The sequence below is a fragment of the Callithrix jacchus genome, chromosome 17, assembly GCF_049354715.1.
Source record: "Callithrix jacchus isolate 240 chromosome 17, calJac240_pri, whole genome shotgun sequence".
NCBI classification, from domain to species: domain Eukaryota; kingdom Metazoa; phylum Chordata; class Mammalia; order Primates; family Cebidae; genus Callithrix; species Callithrix jacchus.
In genome coordinates, this window is record NC_133518.1 from 71,211,714 (window position 1) to 71,230,332 (window position 18,619).

At 47.5% G+C, this 18,619-nt stretch overlaps 1 protein-coding gene across 5 annotated transcripts in view; it reads right to left on the minus strand.

The window, feature by feature from the left end:
* GLB1 (galactosidase beta 1) overlaps window positions 1-18,619 on the minus strand; it is a 92,110-nt gene that overhangs the window by 58,087 nt on the left and 15,404 nt on the right. For all 5 annotated transcript variants that reach the window (XM_035278289.3, XM_035278287.3, XM_078354498.1 and 2 more), the window contains exons 2-5: window positions 12,724-12,893; window positions 7,874-8,024; window positions 6,968-7,028; window positions 3,790-3,884 (exon numbers count right to left, since the gene is read on the minus strand). In XM_035278289.3, the coding sequence (XP_035134180.1) occupies window positions 3,790-3,884; window positions 6,968-7,028; window positions 7,874-8,024; window positions 12,724-12,893 (477 nt within the window). The remainder of the gene's footprint in view (window positions 1-3,789; window positions 3,885-6,967; window positions 7,029-7,873; window positions 8,025-12,723; window positions 12,894-18,619) is intronic.

An 18,619-nucleotide genomic window follows, 5' to 3' on the forward strand; every position in this document is an offset into this window, starting at 1 on the left:
TTTAAGTCTTTAATCCATCTGGAGTTAATTTTAGTGTAAGGTGTCAGGAAGGGGTCCAGTTTCTGCTTTCTGCACATAGCTAGCCAGTTTTCCCAACGCCATTTATTAAACAGGGAATCCTTTCTCATTGCTTGTTTTTGTCAGGTTTGTCAAAGATCAGATGGTTGTAGATGTGTGGTGTTGCCTCAGAGGCCTCTGTTCTGTTCCATTGGTCTATGTCTCTGTTTTGGTACCAGTACCATGCTGTTTTGATTACTGTAGCCTTGTAGTATAGTTTGAAGTCAGGTAGTGTGACACCTCTAGCTTTGTTCAGCACCAGAGACTTTTAAAGTTGCTGATCTTCCAAGTAGGTATAAATAGGCTTATTACCTCATGATGAATGCCCGGTTAATTGGATAAAGTTGTGGGTGGAAGGTCGTCCACTCCTAATTATCTTCACCTTGGATATTATCAATGGCTTTAGTTTTTTCAGGTACAAATTGAGATAAACATCCACATATGCAAACCATCATAGGTGGCAATGGCTCAGCTAATCCCCGCAAAAGAGAAACATCTGCATATCTGTGTGAATTATGAGGAGGAATAAAGGCCCAGACCTGGCTTCCTGCATCTGTAACACAGCAGTGTTGAGGGTCCTAAATGTTCTCAGACAGGGATTTGAGACTTCTGGTCTGATTCATTTTTACCCTGGCTGCAAACACGTAGCTCCTCCCTGACCATCTCATACTCTCTGAGCACCCAGAGAGAAAATCACCATCACCAATTGAGTAAAGCCACCATTTTCTACCCTTCAACAGGAATTAAGACAGAGACAGAAATCAGCTTTTACATAATCTTTAATTTTTGAGACAGAGACTCACTTGGTTGCCCAGGCTGGAGTGTAGTGAGTGGTATGATCATGGCTCACTACAGCCTCAATCTCCCAGGCTCAAGCGATCCTCCTGCCTCAGCCCTCTGAATGGCTGAGAACACAGGTACATGCTACCATACCCATGGTACATGCTAATTTTTAAATTTTTTGTAGAGATGGAGTTTCACTATGTCGCCTAGGCTGGTCTTGAATTCCTGGGCTCAAGAGATCCTCCTGCCTTGGCTTCCCAAAGTGCTGGGATTACAGGCATGGAGCCACCGTGCTTTACACCTAGAAATACTGCCTACAAATCCCCCAGTTCCTACTTATCAAACCAAACGGCTTCTATTCCATCCCAGAGCTGTTTGGTGGGTGTGTGACGTGTGCAAATGCAGGATGTGCCCTCATGGCTGCCAGGCAGAGGTATGCGGAGCCAGGAGACTAGAGGCACAGTGTGTCAGGGATGAAGCTGCTGCCACGTGCGCTTCAGTGACGGTTCTGAAAGTCCTACCCAAGCCAATGATGTCAACTGGGCCAGCTTCCGGCAGAGGGAACACACGTGGGAACCGTGCCTCAGAAGGCAGGTAGGAAACCATGAAAGATGATGCACAAAGGACTTTTAACGCTATGCAAAAATGCTCATGACAAAGAATGAAGCAAAAAAAAAAAAAAAGCCACACAGAAAATAGGTCACACAGAATGAATTTACTCTGTAAAAAAGAAGAAAAAAAAGGCATAAAAAATATTCAAGGAAACTCCCGAAATGGGAAGAGCTTTGCTGCGGCTCCCGAGGTTTGAGAAACAATTACCTTTCTTCTGCTTCCTTATGTCTCTCTATACTTGTTTATTTTGTAAACGAAGTGCAAAAATGATTAGGTGGGATTCCAGCAGGTGGAGATGGGGAGAGGATGAGGAGGAGGAGGGCAGAGTCACCTGGCAGGACCCATGGTCAAGTTGAAGTCATCTGAGGTTGCTAGGAACGGACACAGAAGAAATTCTCCCAGACAGTCAACTTTACTCTCCTCTGTAGAATTAATACCTGACCACACTTTTCATGGCATTTCCAAAACCAAAAGGGGCAGAAAGTTGTGAGTGGAAATTGAAAGTGGTTCAAAGAGAAGCAGAGACTGAAAATAAGAGGGTATCAAAAGAGGGTTTGCACCTAAGACCAGGAGAGAGGAAGACACAGCCATGCAGAGCAAAGATGCACCCAAGGTTCACAGCTGACATCTTCATGGAGGAAGATGTGGTTCCTATTAGCTTAACCAGTACAGCCTCAAGACAGTAAAAGACAGGGACATGAGGGACGACTCACACATCCCTCTGTAAGCAACAACCTGGCCTCTTCCAAGAAGACATCTCCTCCCACCATGAAGCCTCAGAACAGACACCCTGGCCAGTGCAGTCCTCTCAGCACGTCTGTCCACCTACACTTGAAAGGCAAGGGAGTGTCCTCGTTCCCACTCTACCATGAGCCATCCCCACAACCTGCCAATAGTGCTGTTCATAAGAAGGAAGCCTAGCCCATGCTCCTCCCCTAGGGAGTGCCACTCTGCATCTCCGGGATGTCCAGGATGCAGCCACTTTTACATAATTTTACTCTTTTCCATAAAAGCATCCTTGGTCATGGCCAGGCACGGTGGCTCATGCCTATAATCCCAGCACTTTGGGAGGCTGAGGCAGGTGGATCACCTGACCTCAGGAGTTCGAGACCAGCCTGGTCAACATGGTGAAACCCTATCTCTACTAAAAATACAAAAAAATAGCCAGGCTTTGTGGTGCACACCTGTAATCCCAACTACTTGGGGGGGCGGAGGCAGGAGAATTGCCTGAACCTGGGAGGTGGAGGTTGCGGTGAGCCGAGATCATGCTACTGCACCCCAGCCTGGGCGACAGAGCAAGACACTGTCTCATAAAAACCCCAAAACAAAACAACGAAAAAGCCTTTACTCTTTTCCGTAACAGCATCCTTGGTCATGACCGGGCACAGTGGCTCACCCCTATAATCGCAGCACTTTGTGAGGCCAAAGCGGGCAGATCACCTGAGGTCAGGAATTTGAGACCAGCCTGGTCAACATGGTGAAACCCATCTCTACTAAAAATACTAAAATTAGTTGGGTGTGGTGGCATGCACCTGTAATCCCGGCTACTTGGGAGGCTGAGGTGAGAGAATCGCTTGAACCTGGGAGGTGGAGGTTGCAGTGAGCTGAGATCACATCACTGCACTCCAGCCTGGGCAACAGAGTGAGACTCTGTCTCAAAAAAAAAAAAAAAGAAGCATCCTTGGATCCTTGGTCAATGTCCAATGAACACGGTTTTATGTTTCATCTAAGTAATTTTACCAACACCAAAAACTGTTGATGTTCAATGTACCCCACGGTATGTTAGTCTTTGCAGAGAGCCAAGAACACAGGGAAGAAGGAGAATGGGGCAGGAAGTGAGAAAGAAACGTAACAGCCCCAATTGACCACATCCTTTTCCACTCCAGGGTTATCTGACTGCTGAGGCAGTGCTGAACCAAAGTGTTTCAAACCACGCTGCATGCCTTCCACAGAAAGCAATATTGACGGGGGAAGAGAGAGAGAGAGAGGGGCAAACTCTGGGATCTGCAGCATTACGGTGCAATCCTAATTCTGCCACCTGCTGGTTGGGTGACCTTGGCCAAGTCACTTAACCTTTTCAAACCTCCTCACTGAAAAGAGAGGGTGGTTGGAAGAACCGAATGGCATTTATAGGACACACGGCACAAAGCGTGCCACACGGCAGGCATTATGGTAACGTCTTCCCAGATGCAATTTAACTTAAGCCCTATCTCTGCCATTACCTTAAAGAAACAGATCCTTGAGGCTCATGTCTGCAACATGCCCATCACTTACATAATGTAGATGGAGTGGATCCCCCCACCCCACCACTCCACCCATGCTCAACTCCAGGGTTACCTGCACTGTTATAACTGGCCCTCCATTCTGATAGAGGAGAGGCTTCATCTTGGGCAGAAGGACTCCCAACCACTTGTCCACAGCTGCCAGGTAATCTGAAACACAAGAAAAGCTTAACATAAGCTTGTCCAACCCACAGTCTGCGTGCCACATGCAGCCCAGGATGGTTTTGAATGCGGCCCAACACAAAATCGCAAACTTTTTAAAAACATGAGTTTTATGTAATTTTTTTTTTAGCTCATCAGCTATCACTAGTGTTAGTGTATTTTATGTGTGGCCCAAGACAGTTCTTCTTCCAATGTAGACCAGGGAAGCCAAAAGGTTGCGCACCCCTGGTTTAACACCATCACACACCTTTTAGTACAAAGAGACACCAATGCAGCCTTATTACACCGGGGCGGGCAGCAGAGATCGGGAAATACAAGACTCAACAAGTACCTTCTGAAATAAGTGTCTCATAAAAGTTGTCCCATGGCTGGGCATGTAATACCAGCACTTTGGGAGGCCGAGGTGGGTGAATCACCTGAGGTCAGGAGTTTGAGACCAGCCTGGCCAACATGGTGAAACCCTGTCTCTACTAAAAATACAAAAATTACCTGGGTGTAGTGGTGGGCACCGGTAGTCCCAGCTACTCAGGAGGTCAAGGCCGGAGAATCGCTTGAACCCAGGAGGCAGAGGTTGCAGTGAGCTGAGATCACGCCACTGCACTCCAGCCTGGTGACAGAGTGAGACTTTGTCTCAAAAAAAAAAAAAAAAAAAGTGTCCTGTATATAGCTGCCTCCTCAGCTGAGCTCCTCATGGGACAAGGACCAGTGTGCCTGTATCCATCTGCTATGGTTTGAATGTTTGTCCTGAAACTCGTGTTGAAACTGAAGCCCCAATGTGGTAGTATTGAGAGGTGGGGCCTTTAAGAAGTGTTGGGTCATGAGGGGTCGGCCCTCATGAATAGATTAATCCACTCATGGATTAATGGATTCATGGGTCACAGGAACAGGACTGGTAGCTCTACAACAAGAAGGAGAGAGGTCTGAGCTAGGACACTCAGCCCCTTCACCATGTGATGCCCTGTGCTCCCTGAAGACTCTGGAGTCCCTACCAGCAAGAAGGGCCTCACCAGATGCAGCCCCTCCACCTTGAACTTCTTGGCCTCCATAACTGTAGGAAATAAATGGTTCTCTTTATAAATTACTCAGTTTCAGGTTTTCTGTTACAAGCAACAGAAAACAGACTGAGACAATGTCCTTGTCATGGGACACAAAGCTGGGAGCATAGAACGCATCCAAGCAACGTTTGCTGAATGAAGGAAAGGCTGAACAGTGTGCCTCCCCTCAGTCACAGGAAGGCTTCTTCCTGGGTATAAAATGAAGTTCTACTGAATCATATATTTATACTGTCAAATGGGAATCATAAAAGTACATGCCACATAAAGTTGGCACAAGGATTAAATGAGTTACTACATGTGAAAACCCTAATAATATGCTAAGCGTGTGAAACACGAGGGTACCACAGTAAAGCAAAGAAAGAAAACCATCATTTACATACTGCTCTGCACAAGTGGACAAGAAATAGAAGGCACTGCAGCTACCAAGCAACCCAATGACACCATCCCGGAAACTGTCATTTTGTTTCTATTTCTTTTTTTGAGACAAAGTCCCTCTCTGTTGCTCAGGCTACAGTGCAGTGGTGCAGTCGATCACGGCTCACTGCAGCCTCAACCTCCCAGGCTCAAGCAATCCTCCCACCTCAGCCTCCCGAGTAGCTGTGACTACAGGCACGGGCCAGCACACCTGGCTACTGTTAAAACTTTTAATAGAGGCCGGGCGCGGTGGCTCAAGCCTGTAATCCCAGCACTTTGGGAGGCCGAGGCGGGTGGATCACGAGGTCAAGAGATCGAGACCATCCTGGTCAACATGGTGAAACCCCGTCTCTACTAAAAATTACAAAAAATTAGCTGGGCATGGTGGCGCGTGCCTGTAATCCCAGCTACTCAGGAGGCTGAGGCAGGAGAATTGCCTGAACCCAGGGGGCGGAGGTTGCGGTGAGCCGAGATTGCGCCATTGCACTCCAGCCTGGGTAACAAGAGCGAAACTCCGTCTCAAAAAAAAAAAAAAAAAAACTTTTAATAGAGATGGGGTCTTGCTAAATTACCTAGGCTGGTCTCGAACTCCTGGGCCCAAGCAGTCCCTCCACCTTGGTGTCCCAAAGTGATGGGATTACAGGTGTGAGCCACCGTGCCTGGCCTGTCATTTTGATTAGCTAGATGCTACCATTGGCTGTGGAATATGCTAAGTAAATAGGTATAGAAAGCACTGAAGTCAGCTGGTCAACCACAAACAGGGCTCGATGCCAATTGAAAGGGTTACCAGTTTATCAGTAAGATCTGGGTAAGTAGTTGAAAGCCTAATTTCCTAGAGGTTTAGTTTGGTGCTAGGCATTGCACGGTGATAAACACTCAGGCTTTCACTAAACTTTCAGAAGTATTTGTGCAGAAGTACCCCAGCCTTCAAAATACCTGCCCCTTTTGATATACACTGCTGAAGCTTTTTTTTTTTTTTTTTTTTGAGATGGCATCTCAGTCTGTCCCCAGGCTGGAGTGTAGTGGCGTGATCTTGGTTCACTGCAACCTCCACCTCCTGGGTTCAAGTGATTCTCCTGCCTCAGCCTCCTGAGTAGCCGAGACTATAGGCGCCTGCCACCATGCCCAGCTAATTTTTTGTATTTTAGTAGAAATGGGTTTCACCATGTTGGCCAGGATGGTCTTGATCTCCTGACCTCGTATTCTATCCACCTCAGCCTCCCAAAGTGATGGGATTACAAGTGTGAGCCACTGCACCCAGCCAGCTTTTTTTTTTTTTAAGACGGAGTCTCACTCTGTCCCCCAGGATAGAGTGCATTGGTGCCATCTCGGCTCACTGCAACCTCTGCCTCCCAGGTTCAAGTGATCGCCTGCCTCAGCCTCCTTAGCAGCTCAGATTACAGGCGGGCACTACCACAGCTAAGTTTTTGTATATTTAGTAGTGACAAGGTTTCGCCATGTTGGCCAGGCTGGTCTCCAAACTCCCGACTTCGGGTGATCCACCCACCTCGGCCTCCCGAAGTGCTGGGATTACAGGCATGAGCCACCACGCCCAGCCTGAACCTTTTTATAAATGCTCTCAAGACATCTGTAACAACTCACCTGGGTCGGAAGAGCGGAGAAGAATAGACTCTTTCTCTAGCAGCCAGGCAGGTAATCCCCCCTAGGTCAGGGAAAACAAGTCGTTATAGTGTCCATTCCACGAAGGGAGCTCAGAGGAGATAGAAATTACTATTAGCAGTTATGGAAAAGAATAAAAGCTTCAAGGGATAACGGGTATTTGAACCGGGCTTTTTGGTGTATAACTTGCAGGGAAATTAGAAATTGGAATACGGTACAATTAAGATCAGTCTGCAGGAATGCAATGTTCTGAGGACCAAAGCCCTTATAAAGATCGTCCCTTTTAATTTCACAACTACCCTGTGAGGCGACAGAGAAGACACCATCAACTGCTTCTTTTTCTTTTTTTGAGACGGAGTCTCACTCTGTCATCCAGGCTGGAGTGCAGTGGCGTGACCTCGGCTCACTGCAGCTTCCGCCTCCCAGGTTCAAGCAATTCTCCTGCCGCAGCCTCCCAAGTGGCTGGGACTACAGGCGCATGCCACCACGCCCAGCTAATTTTTGTGCTTTTAGTACAGATGGGGTTTCACCATGTTGGCCAGGATGGGCTCAATCTCTTGACCTTGTGATCCACCTGCCTTGGCCTCCCAAAGTGCTGGGATTACAGGTGTGAGCCACCACACCCGGCCCATCAACTGCTTCTTACAGATGAGCAAACTGAGTTATGTGAGTGACCACCAAGAGGAGAGTCCATGTCCTGACCCAGGCCTGCTTCTCTGTCTCTCTCTATCTGGGCACCTTGCCATGGTAAAAGACACCGGTGCTGGGTACAGTCACAGGCTCCATGCCATCTGGAATGCAGTTTTGCTTTCATTCCCTTTGCCCCAGAGCTGCTGCCTGCCAGCTCCAACACACCAGGCCGTCAGAGCCCAGGCCAGCCTCACTCACCATTTCCCACTCTGCACAGATGTAGGGGCCGGGCCTCAGGACAACCAGCAGTCCCAGCTCATGAGCCAGCCGAAGAAAATATTCCACATCATGCTCCTCAGAAAACTGGTACTGTCCTGGGTACGGCTCATGGAAGTTCCAGGGCACATACCTGCCAAGACACACACAGCCCCCTCTGGGATACTTGGCAGAGTCAAGAAGAAGGAGAGGTAGGGAAGGGGCCTCTTGAGGCTAACGCATGGATAAGAGGGCAAAGGAGCTTTGGAAGAAAAGTTATCCAAGGCTGGGCACAGTGGCTCAGGCCTCTAATCCCAGCACTCTGGGAAGCCACGGTGGGCGGATGGCTTGAGCCCAAGATTTTGACACCAACCTGGGCAACATGGTGAAACCCTGTCTCTACAAAAAACACAAAAAATTAGCTAGGATGCATGCTTGTGTCCCAGTTACTCTGGAGGCTTGAGGTGGAGGTTTGCTGAAGCTGAGGCGACTGAAGCTGCAGTGAGCGTGACTGCACCACTGAACTCCAGACTGGATGACAGAGTAAGACCCTGTGTCAAAATCAAGAAAAGAAAAATTATCCAGAATTTGAACATAAGGAAAAAGGGCGACCGCATTTCCTTTCCACGCCATAATGGAGGATGCCCAATGGGCCCACCGAGGCTCCTTTCATTCTCCAGGGGAAGTATTTCGTTTGACTTAGTATTTACTAATGATTAAGGGAAAAACTTTGAAGTTACAGATTAATTTGTAGATTACTGCCTGGGAGAGAAACAAATGATTATTGTCATACAGAGAAGACAACTCCAAAGGTTACTCTCTCATTCGCTGCCCTTTATGATACTAACCAGCTTTATCTCTAAGGATAACTTTATTTGAACATGCCTTTCTTGACTGACTATAAACCTCCCTTCCTCAAATTCTCCTTTGAATTAGCTTTACAATCTGGCTAGTTTTCTCAGTAATAAGTTAAATACATTTTTAAAAACTTTTATGTTGGGCTGCACGCAGTGGTTCACGCCTATAATCCCAGCACTTTGGGAGGCCTAGATGGGTGGATCACAAGGTCAAGAGATCGAGACCATCCTGGTCTACATGGTGAAACCCCGTCTCTACTAAAAATACAAAAAATTAGCTGGGCATGGTGGCGCGTGCCTGTAGTCCCAGCTACTTGGGAGGCTGAGGCAGGAGAATTGCTTGAACCCAGGAGACGGAGGTTGTGGTGAGCCGAGATCGCACCATTGCACTCCAGCCTGGGTAACAAGAGTGAAACTCGGTCTCAAAAAAAAAAAAAAAAAAAAAAAAACTTTTATGTTGGGTTCAAAGGGACATGTGCAGGTTTGATATATAGGTAAACTGCGGGTCATAGGGGTTTGCTGTACTGATAATTTGTCACTGCCTAGTACACGATATACATATTCTCTTCCTCCCACCTTCCACCCTCAAGTAAGCCCTGTTGTCTGTTACTCCCTTCTTTGTGTCCATATATGCTCGATGTTCAGCTCTCACTTATAAGTAAGAACATGGGGTATTTGGTTTTCTGTCCCTGTGTTAGTTTGCTCAGGTTAATGGCCTCTAGCTGCATCCATGTTGCTGCAAAGGACATGAGACATGATCTCATTCTTTTTGATGGCTGTGTAGTATTCCATGGTGTATATGCACTACATTTTCTTTATCCAGTTAAATAAATTTCTGACATATGTCCCTTGTATATTTGTTTATAACTCATGTTTTCAGCTTTTTATGATTACATTTTGCACAAATAATTGAATTAAGGTGCTCTGTGGAAGAGGAAAGAACTAAAAAATCCAGATCTCCTACATAAATTTCTAATCAGTCTGTAGAACCATAAACTCACAGGACATATAGACCGTCCTGCTTGGCAGCCTCTTGGGAGGGGCCTTTTATGAATTTTCACGGCAGCTCCCCAAGCTAATCAAACTTGGTGGGAACACTTTTGAAAAGCAACAACAACCGAAAACCCCAGAATTAGATAAACACTAATTCTTATTATATAAAAATTACAGCCGGCATAGTAGCTCACTCCTGTAATCCCTGCACTCTGGGAGGCCAAAGCACTGGGATCACTTGAGGCCAGGAGTTGAAGACTACAACGGGGAACAGTGAGACCTCATCTCTGAAAAAAAAAAAAATCAGGGCCGGGCGCGGTGGCTCAGGCCTGTAATCCCAGAACTTTGGGAGGCCGAGGCGGGTGGATCACGAGGTCAAGAGATTGAGACCATCCTGGTCAACATGGTGAAACCCCGTCTCTACTAAAAATACAAAAATTAGCTGGGCATGGTGGCACGTGCCTGTAATCCCAGCTACTCGGGAGGCTGAGGCAGGAGAATTGCCTGAATCCAGGAGGCGGAGGTTGTGGTGAGCCGAGATTGCGCCATTGCTCTCCAGCCTGGGTAACAAGAGCGAAACTCCGTCTCAAAAAAAAAAAAAAAAAAAATCAGCTGGTGTGGTAGCAGTGCCTGTGATCCCAACTACTCAGGAGGCTGCGGTGGGAGGATCACTTGAGCCCACTTTAAGATTTCAACTCGAAAAAATTGTTTTAATAAACAAAAATAAAAATTATATATGCCTATGTAAGGCTTAGGAAAAACAAGAATATCTTGCTAAAAAGTGGTAAGAGACATACTTCTTTTTTGAAGAAATCATTTTAGTAAGTGAAGGAAAAACTCCAACCCCTACATCCTCTGACAAAAGGTTTTGTGAGGAATCATGTGGCAGGAGGTAAAATGATGAAACCCTCTACCAGCTCCTCTGTCTACCCACAGACAGCACGGGATAAAGTCTGACATAAAGCCATCCATTACCATCACGACGCTCTCTTTCAAGGCCCTGGGCTGTGTCATTTTGTGTGTGTGTGATCCCATGATTTCGGGGTTCCTTGGGAACCGTCTTGGTCTTCCAGAACTCAGTGTTAGAATTATAAACAGGTGAACTTGGGTTCACTCTGCTGGTGGCCTTCGAACCAGAATAATGAGTGGGTTCTCCCTCACTATCTATCTTAGAAATCTGCCTCTGGGTTTTCTCACTGCTTATCTGTGAAAAGTTATCAGCAATCCACATCAGCACTGCATCAGAGCAGCCGGCCATACCAACTCTCTTCCCAGTTAGTTAGTTACTTTACAACAGCAGAAGAGATGCAGAGAGGTAGCTATTGGGGCAATTCTATACCCTGAAGTTATACAATTACCCCAACAGGACCACAGAGCCAAATTGAATTTCAGAAATCTACCTAAGGACAAGGCTTATGCTGTTATTGGGGCTCAAAAACAATACCCCAAAGTATGGCACCTTGGCATGCTGAGTACTTTGAACTAAAGGAGACTGGAAGGCCTTAGGAGCAAATATTCTTTCTCTGACCTTCTCCTGCTCTTCTGTCTCCCACCCCTCCTCCTCCCCTGAAGCACGTCTAACCAGAATTCCTATTCCCCAATATGGGTCATAGAAATTAGAACCCCTCTCCCCCAAGGCCAGCCATAAAACCTAGAAAGGTCACCTCTCCCTTCTCCCTCCTTGACCCTCATTGCAGAAGGGTCCTGCCCCATCCCCAGAAGGAAGGAATACCACCCAGAGAGGTGGAGAAGGCTCTGAAGAGGCAGGCCTAGTGGGTTCCCACTTCAGTCTAATACTAAGTTACAACCTTTCATGGAATCTAAGTGTAAAAAGTTTTCCTTGGGTCTTCTGTTCTGAAGACTCCTATGTCAGGTAAAACTCTGATTCAGGCTGGGTGCAGTGGCTCACACAAGCAATCCCAGCACTTTGGGAGGCCGAGGTGGGTGGATCACGAGGTCAGGGTATCGGGACCATCCTGGCTAACATGGTGAAACCCCGTCTCTACTAAAAATACAAAAAAGTTAGTTGGGCATGGTGGCAGGCACCTGTGGTCCCAGCTACTCAGGAAGTTAAGGCAGGAGAATCGCTTGAACCCAGGAGGCGGAGGTTGCAGTGAGCCGAGATTGCGCTACTGCACTCCAGCCTGGGCAACAGAGCGAGACTCCGTCTCAAAAACAAACACCAAAAATACACAAAACTCTGATTCGATAGATCTGTTATGCTTTTCTCCTGTTACCCCATCTTTTTGTATGACTACAGCCATCCCTTATGCTACAGCTGCCTGCACACCTTCCCTTCCCTTCAAATACCAGCTGAACCTCTGACCAAAGATAGGGCCTTGGGCAAATTTCAGTTTCACCAGCTATAAATAGGAACAATGATAATTCTCTTAAAGAAATGCAATCACTAGTGTAAAGGGCCCTATATCTGGTAAGTGCTCAATCACTGTTACCTCTGTTTGCTTCCCCCATCCTTTGCCTTTTTAAGCTATTTATTTAATGATTTCTGATGAGAAAATTGAAGACTGGAAGAGTAGTAATGATCTGAAGAACGGTCAGTCCAGCTCCTGACAAGCCCCTCCCACAACATCACACTGGACTATTTCCCATTTCTTTTTTTTTTTTTTTTTTTTTGAGATGGAGTTTCATTCGTTACCCAGGCTGGAGTGCAATGGCGCGATCTCGGCTCACCGCAACCTCTGCCCCCTGGGTTCAGGCAATTCTCCTGCCTCAGCCTCCTGAGTAGCTGGGATTACAGGCACACGCCACCGTGCCCAGCTAATTTTTTGTAATTTTTAGTAGAGACAGGGTTTCACCATGTTGACCAGGATGGTCTCGATCTGCCGACCTCGTGATCCACCCGCCTCGGCCTCCCAAAGTGCTGGGATTACAGTTATTTCCCATTTCTGAGCAATAAAATAGCCACCCTGAGGAATACAGTTGTATCCTCCCTCCAGAGTGGGTGTTCAGGCCCAGGTGAGAGCCACGTGCCCTCCTACTTACGTCTGGATGGTGTTCAGACCAGCCATCTTCATCTTCAGCAGCCGGTCCTTCCAGTAGAAGCGGGGCACACGGGAGTAGTGAATGCTTCCCGAGATGTAGCGAAACGGCTGGCCATCCTTGAAGAAGCGGTCCTGGCTATAGTCAATTTCAAACATCCTCTGGCTGGCATTCTACAGAGCAAGGATGGGGTCACATGAGAACTTCCACCTCCTGCATTTTAGAAGCAGATCCTTTGATAGTGGCAAGTGACTCTCTGCCTCTTTAATTTGTATCACGTGCTGATGGAATTAATACTTGTTTTCTGAACTATCATATAAACCACTGCTAAGCCAGGTCCACCAGGGGTACTCAGGTAAGAGAAATCATCGAAGAGAATCCACATGCAGGATTCCATGAGGCTTAGCTTCTAGAGGCCAGCACTGAGCCGATGATCAGTGACCGAGATGATAAGCCACTGTGCTGTTCATAGGGCTCAGAAACATCACACACACAGGCACACACACACACCCACACACACACCCTTGTGACTGTGACCTGCCTGAGTACTGGATGCACCACAACAGTAATGTCACTCAGATAACCAAACCCATTCAGAAAATCCTAAGTGTAACATACAGGGCAAAAAGCGATGGATTAAAACTCCAGAGCCCCAACGCCCCATTCTGGGTGTTGCTCTGAATCCTACAGTGACCAGGGCAAGTCCCGTCTCTAACCCTACCTCTCTTCATCCATAATTATCCAGGGTATTGGACTAAAGGAACTTTGAGGCAATATTTTTCCAATTGTGGGCTGTACCCTGATTTATGAGTCATAAACTCATTTTCGGTGGCAATAAGCACCTTTTAAAAATGAAAGAATTGTCCGGGCATGATGGTCCATGCCTGTAATCTCGGCACTTTGGGAGGCCGAGGCAGGTGATCACCTGAGGTCAGGCGTTCAAGACCAGCCTGGCCAACATGGTGAAACCCCATCTCTACCAAAAATACAAAAATTAGCCGGGCATGGTGGTGTATGCCTGTAATCCCAGCTATGCAGGAGGCTGAGGCACGAGAATCCCTTGCATCTGGGAAGTGGAGCTTGCAGTGAGCTGAGATCATGCCACTGCACTCCAGCCTGGGAGACAGAGCAAGACTCTGTCTCAAATAAATAAATAAATAATAAAAATGAAAGAATGGTAGGCACAGTTGCTCATCACTGTAATCCTAGCACTTTGGGGGGCCAAGACTGGAGGATCGCTTGAGCTAAGGAGTTCAAGACCAGCCTAGGCAACACAGCAAGGCCTCATCTCCACACATACAAACACACACACACACACACACACACAAATCAGGCATGATGGCACATGCCTATGGTCCCAGCTACTTGGGAGGCTGAGGTGGGAGGATTGTTTGAGCCCAGGAGGTGGAGACTGCAATGAACCACGCTGATGCCACTGCACTGCAGCCTGGGTGACACAGCAAGATACTGTCTCAAAAAAGGCGAGAAAGAAAATAGAGCATCTTACACATAGTGAAGTATTACTTTATAAAGCTTTTGTTATATATACATATGTAGAACTGTATACATATGCATGTATATTTGGTTGCAATGTTAAGATTTATTTCTATCAAGCAAAAATTTAAGAAACACTGTTTTAGGGTCACTTCAGGAGCTAAAATGCTAAGATTTTGAAAGGCAAGACCTCAACGTGTGGTGGGGGTGGGGGTTCAGCTGTTAAACCGAGAGGAACACTGCCCTCTGGTGGAGAAGGCAGCAACAGGCCACAGGTGCCAACAGAACCAGAGTTTTAAGAAACCGTCTGATTAGTGCTGTTATGGGTCAGATTCCTTGTGCATCTTTAGGCTTTCAAAGGTCACAATCTAGCTTTAGTCACAGTAGCATCATAATCCATGGTGGCTTTGAAGCTATATTTGGAAGCAATTGTGGCAGCATGAGTCCAAGATCAGACATGCCTGAAGTCCAACTGGGGAGCTGAAGTTAAACAGCTCAGAGAAACGTTCATAGAGGCAAATGGAGAGCTTTCCTATATGTGAATTACATCTCAATAAAGCTAAACAAACACAAATAACTAATCGAGAAGCATTTTTGAAAGGGCAAGTGTCAATTTAACATCACACCTTCTAGTAAATGAGGCTTTAACTTCCGTTCAAAGCAAAAGTCTCCTAAATAAACTCACAAAAATATACAAATTATTATTATTTTGACAGTCTTGCTCTGTCGCCCAGGCTAGAGTGCAATGGTATGATCTCAGCTCACTGCAACCTCCGCTTCCCAGGTTCAAGCGATTCTACTGCCTCAGACTCCCAAGTAGCTGGGATTACAGGCAGCCACCACCACGCCCAGCTAATTTTTTTGTTTTAGGAGAGATGGGGTTTCGCCATGTTGGCCAGGCTGGTCTCAAACTCCTGACCTCAGGTGATCCACCCACCTTGGCCTCCCAAAGTGCTGGGATTACAGGTGTGAGCCACCGCGCCCAGCCTAAAAATTATAATTATTTCTTATAACGAGTGCCTCAATGGATGCTCTCAAAAACATTCTCATAGTATGTACATGACTAAGTGTCAAATAAGGGTTCTTCACAAGTTTCCTAAGTTCAAAGGTGGCCCATGAGGTGGGAACATTCATTAGACAGGTAGGAAGCCAAGCAACTTCTGGCAGAGTTGGGAAAAGGGTAAAGCTGTTTGAAATCTGCTTGTCTAAATGAGAGTTCAGAGGAGCAAGAGATAAGGCTAGAAATAATGGTGGCAGACAATGGAATCTGGCCTTTGTCCCACACATGGTGAGACACCATCTCTACCCTCCAATGACCTCAAAGTCTAATCTAAACATCTCCCCTCCATCCATCCATAAATATAATATTACTAAGCACCTATTATGTGCTGAGTAATCACAGACAAGAACCACACAGATGTGGCCACAACACATATGAAGCTTCCCTCTAGCCTGGAAGAAACCCAAGGGTTAATACAGCGAGGTCGAGGCAGTCAAGTGAGGATTGGAACAGATTGCTGCAACAGATACAGGGAATGGAACCCAGGCGTGGTGGCGTTGCGGGGAGGGGCAAGGGCAAGTTTCTCAAAGGAAGAAACACCCCAAACTGTGTTTCTCCGTCTTGGCTGCCCAGTAAAATCACCTGTGCAAGCTTTTAAAAATAGCAAAGTTGGCCAGGCGTGGTGGCTCACGCCTGTAATCCCAGCACTTCGGGAGGCCAAGGCAGGCAGATCATGAGGTCAAGAGATTGAGACCATCCCAGCCAACATGGTGAAACCCCATCTCTACTAAAAATACAAAAATTATCTGGGAGTGGTGGCACGTGCCTATAATCCCAGCTACTTGGGAGGCTAAGGCAAGAGAATCACTTGAACCTGGGAGGCAGAGGTGGCAGTGAGCCAAGATCAGGCCACTGTACTCCAGCCTGGCAACAGAGCAAGACTCCATCTCAAAAGAAAAAAAAAAAAAAAAGGCAAATTGAGCCTCAACCCCAGACATTCAGGTTTTACCTGGTCTTGGGAGGAGTCCAGACATTGGAATTTCTTAAATCTGCCCAGATGATGTAACGTAGAGCCAAGGTTGAGAACCACTGGCCTGAGCCAAGGATGAAGAGAAGTTAGCCATGGGCGGAAGTGACACAAACAAAGAAAACTGTGTGTGGGAGGGCTGGGAGAGGGAGGCCAGGAGCCACAGAGCCTCAGTACAGATAAAACACAGCAGTTGCGGAGGCGGAGGAGGAGGCCAGGGCCAGAGCGAATGAGCCCTGAAGTCCAGATTCAAGGGCATGGACTTTACGCTGAGAGCCATGGAGGACAACTGAAAGGAAAGACCAATAGGACCAGACATGTTTCCAGATGTTAGCTGGGACCACAGGGTGTGCCACCATGCTCAGCTAATAATTTCACATTTTCTGTAGAGACAGGATCTCAATATGTTGCCTGGGCTGGGCTCCAACTGCTGGCCTCAAGCAATCCTCCTGCCTCAGGCTCCCAAAGTGCTGGGATTACAGGTGAGAGCCACCCTACCCAGCCTGAAAAGTGTTTTTTAAAACATGCCTGCATCAGCTGTAGCTCTGTGAATGGTCTTGTGCTTTGTGCTGACTGTCTCAACTCACACTCACATCTCATGTCTTTTTGCCTTCCTGCCCCCACATTCAGGGAACGGGTTCAGCCCAGAAGTCCAGGAGCACCAGGGAGTCCATGCCCCCTGGGGCAACCTTCAGCCAATGAAGGACAAAGAGGGTGGAGACCAGGCATTCTCTGGTCTCTTAGGCAAATAATTCTGGAGACACTGTGTACTTTTCAAGAGGTCTCGGAAAAATCATGTCCCAGTTCCCAGAATGGTAACCACGATATGCACTGTGATCCAGGGACAGGTGAAAAGAAGTGTGCCCCTCCTTTTCACCTGTCCCTGTCCTATGCTCTTGGATCACTTCTCAAACCACCTGCACCCAATGCCCTGCTTCTAGAGCAACCCAAAGTAAGACAGTTGGTGCCAGGAGTGGCCTCATCAATAGCAGCGCATCAGGATGTGAGTCTGCACCTCGATTTCTCATAAACGTCAAATAGCAACAAGAACCATATAGCTGGTGCTAAGCAGGGGTGGTAATGCCTCAAAGACAAATACCAAGGCCCTCAACTTTGCGGGACCAGAAGGAGGCATGGAGAGAAGGGGAGCAGTCAGTATCTGCACTGACTCCCCCTGGGAGCGGGCAGAGGTGGGGTTACTGGTCATTGAAAGGAGTATGAGGTTAGCCGGCTTATATTAAGCAATTTGGAAGCTTTGAAAACAGTGACTAATGGATGGGCCCAGGTCCGACATCCACTCAGGATATTCTAAGAATGTCAGAGGCTTCTGTGGCCATGTTTAAAGAGACTCACATCTCCAACCAAAAAAGGAAGGCTCAAGACCTAACCATGGGCGTCACCGGGAATGGATCGTGAGGGGGAAAATCCCAGGCCAGATACAGGGATTCCACCGGTAGGATGTCCTCTCCCATGACTCAGGAGTTATCCTATTGGTTAGAAGCACCTGAGCCCAGTTCCTATGCCACTGGGAAGATCCTTGGAACCTAGACATGACGCTGGTCTACAGGAAAGGAGGTGAGGATGCCAGGACTCCCTTGGCATCCTGAGAAAAGTATGGAGTGGCTCCAGAGATGTATTTTTACATTCCACCTTCCAAAAGGGTGACCAGAGACCCGCCACCTGGATCTATCCCCCAGGAGAGCCCAGAGAACTCTCCCTTTAGGACGGCAGGCACCGGTGAGGAGAGCCCTGGCATGCTTGGGAAGCCCCCCGAGTGGGGTCATCCTCTGTAGGCAAGGATGACAGGGATGCTGCCACAGCATGGGGTGCCCAAGTGATGCTGGGGATGATGAGGCTGTGGCACAACCAATGTGGAACCATTTAACCCTCAGAAGCAGGAAGACACAATTACCACAACGACCAGCAAGTCACAGTGGCAACCAGGGTGTGCTGACCTGTGGACCAGGAGCAAGCTTAGGCAGTGGCTCATAAGCCACACATTTCTGTGGGGTGAGATGGCCAGGAAATCAGCAAGGGTACTGCTTGATATGTTTAAGAACTCGTGAGCAAAAGGCTGATGTCAACTGCATGGAAAACGGAGATTCCTTCATCCAGTTCCCAGCTTTGAGCCAGTTCTCCGACATACAATCAACAAAATTTGACTGAAGGAAAGGTTGGCTGGATCCCCTTGAGACAGGACCCTGCAATACCACCCCAAGTCCACACAATAAATATTCCTCCAACTCTTCCCAACAAGACTCAGGGTACCTGCGTCCTAAGAAAAGGGGCACCCCCAATCCACCACCTTCTGAGGACTGTTGCATACAGTCTGAACTGACACGGTAGCACCAGGGAGCCCGAAATGCCATCACTCTCCC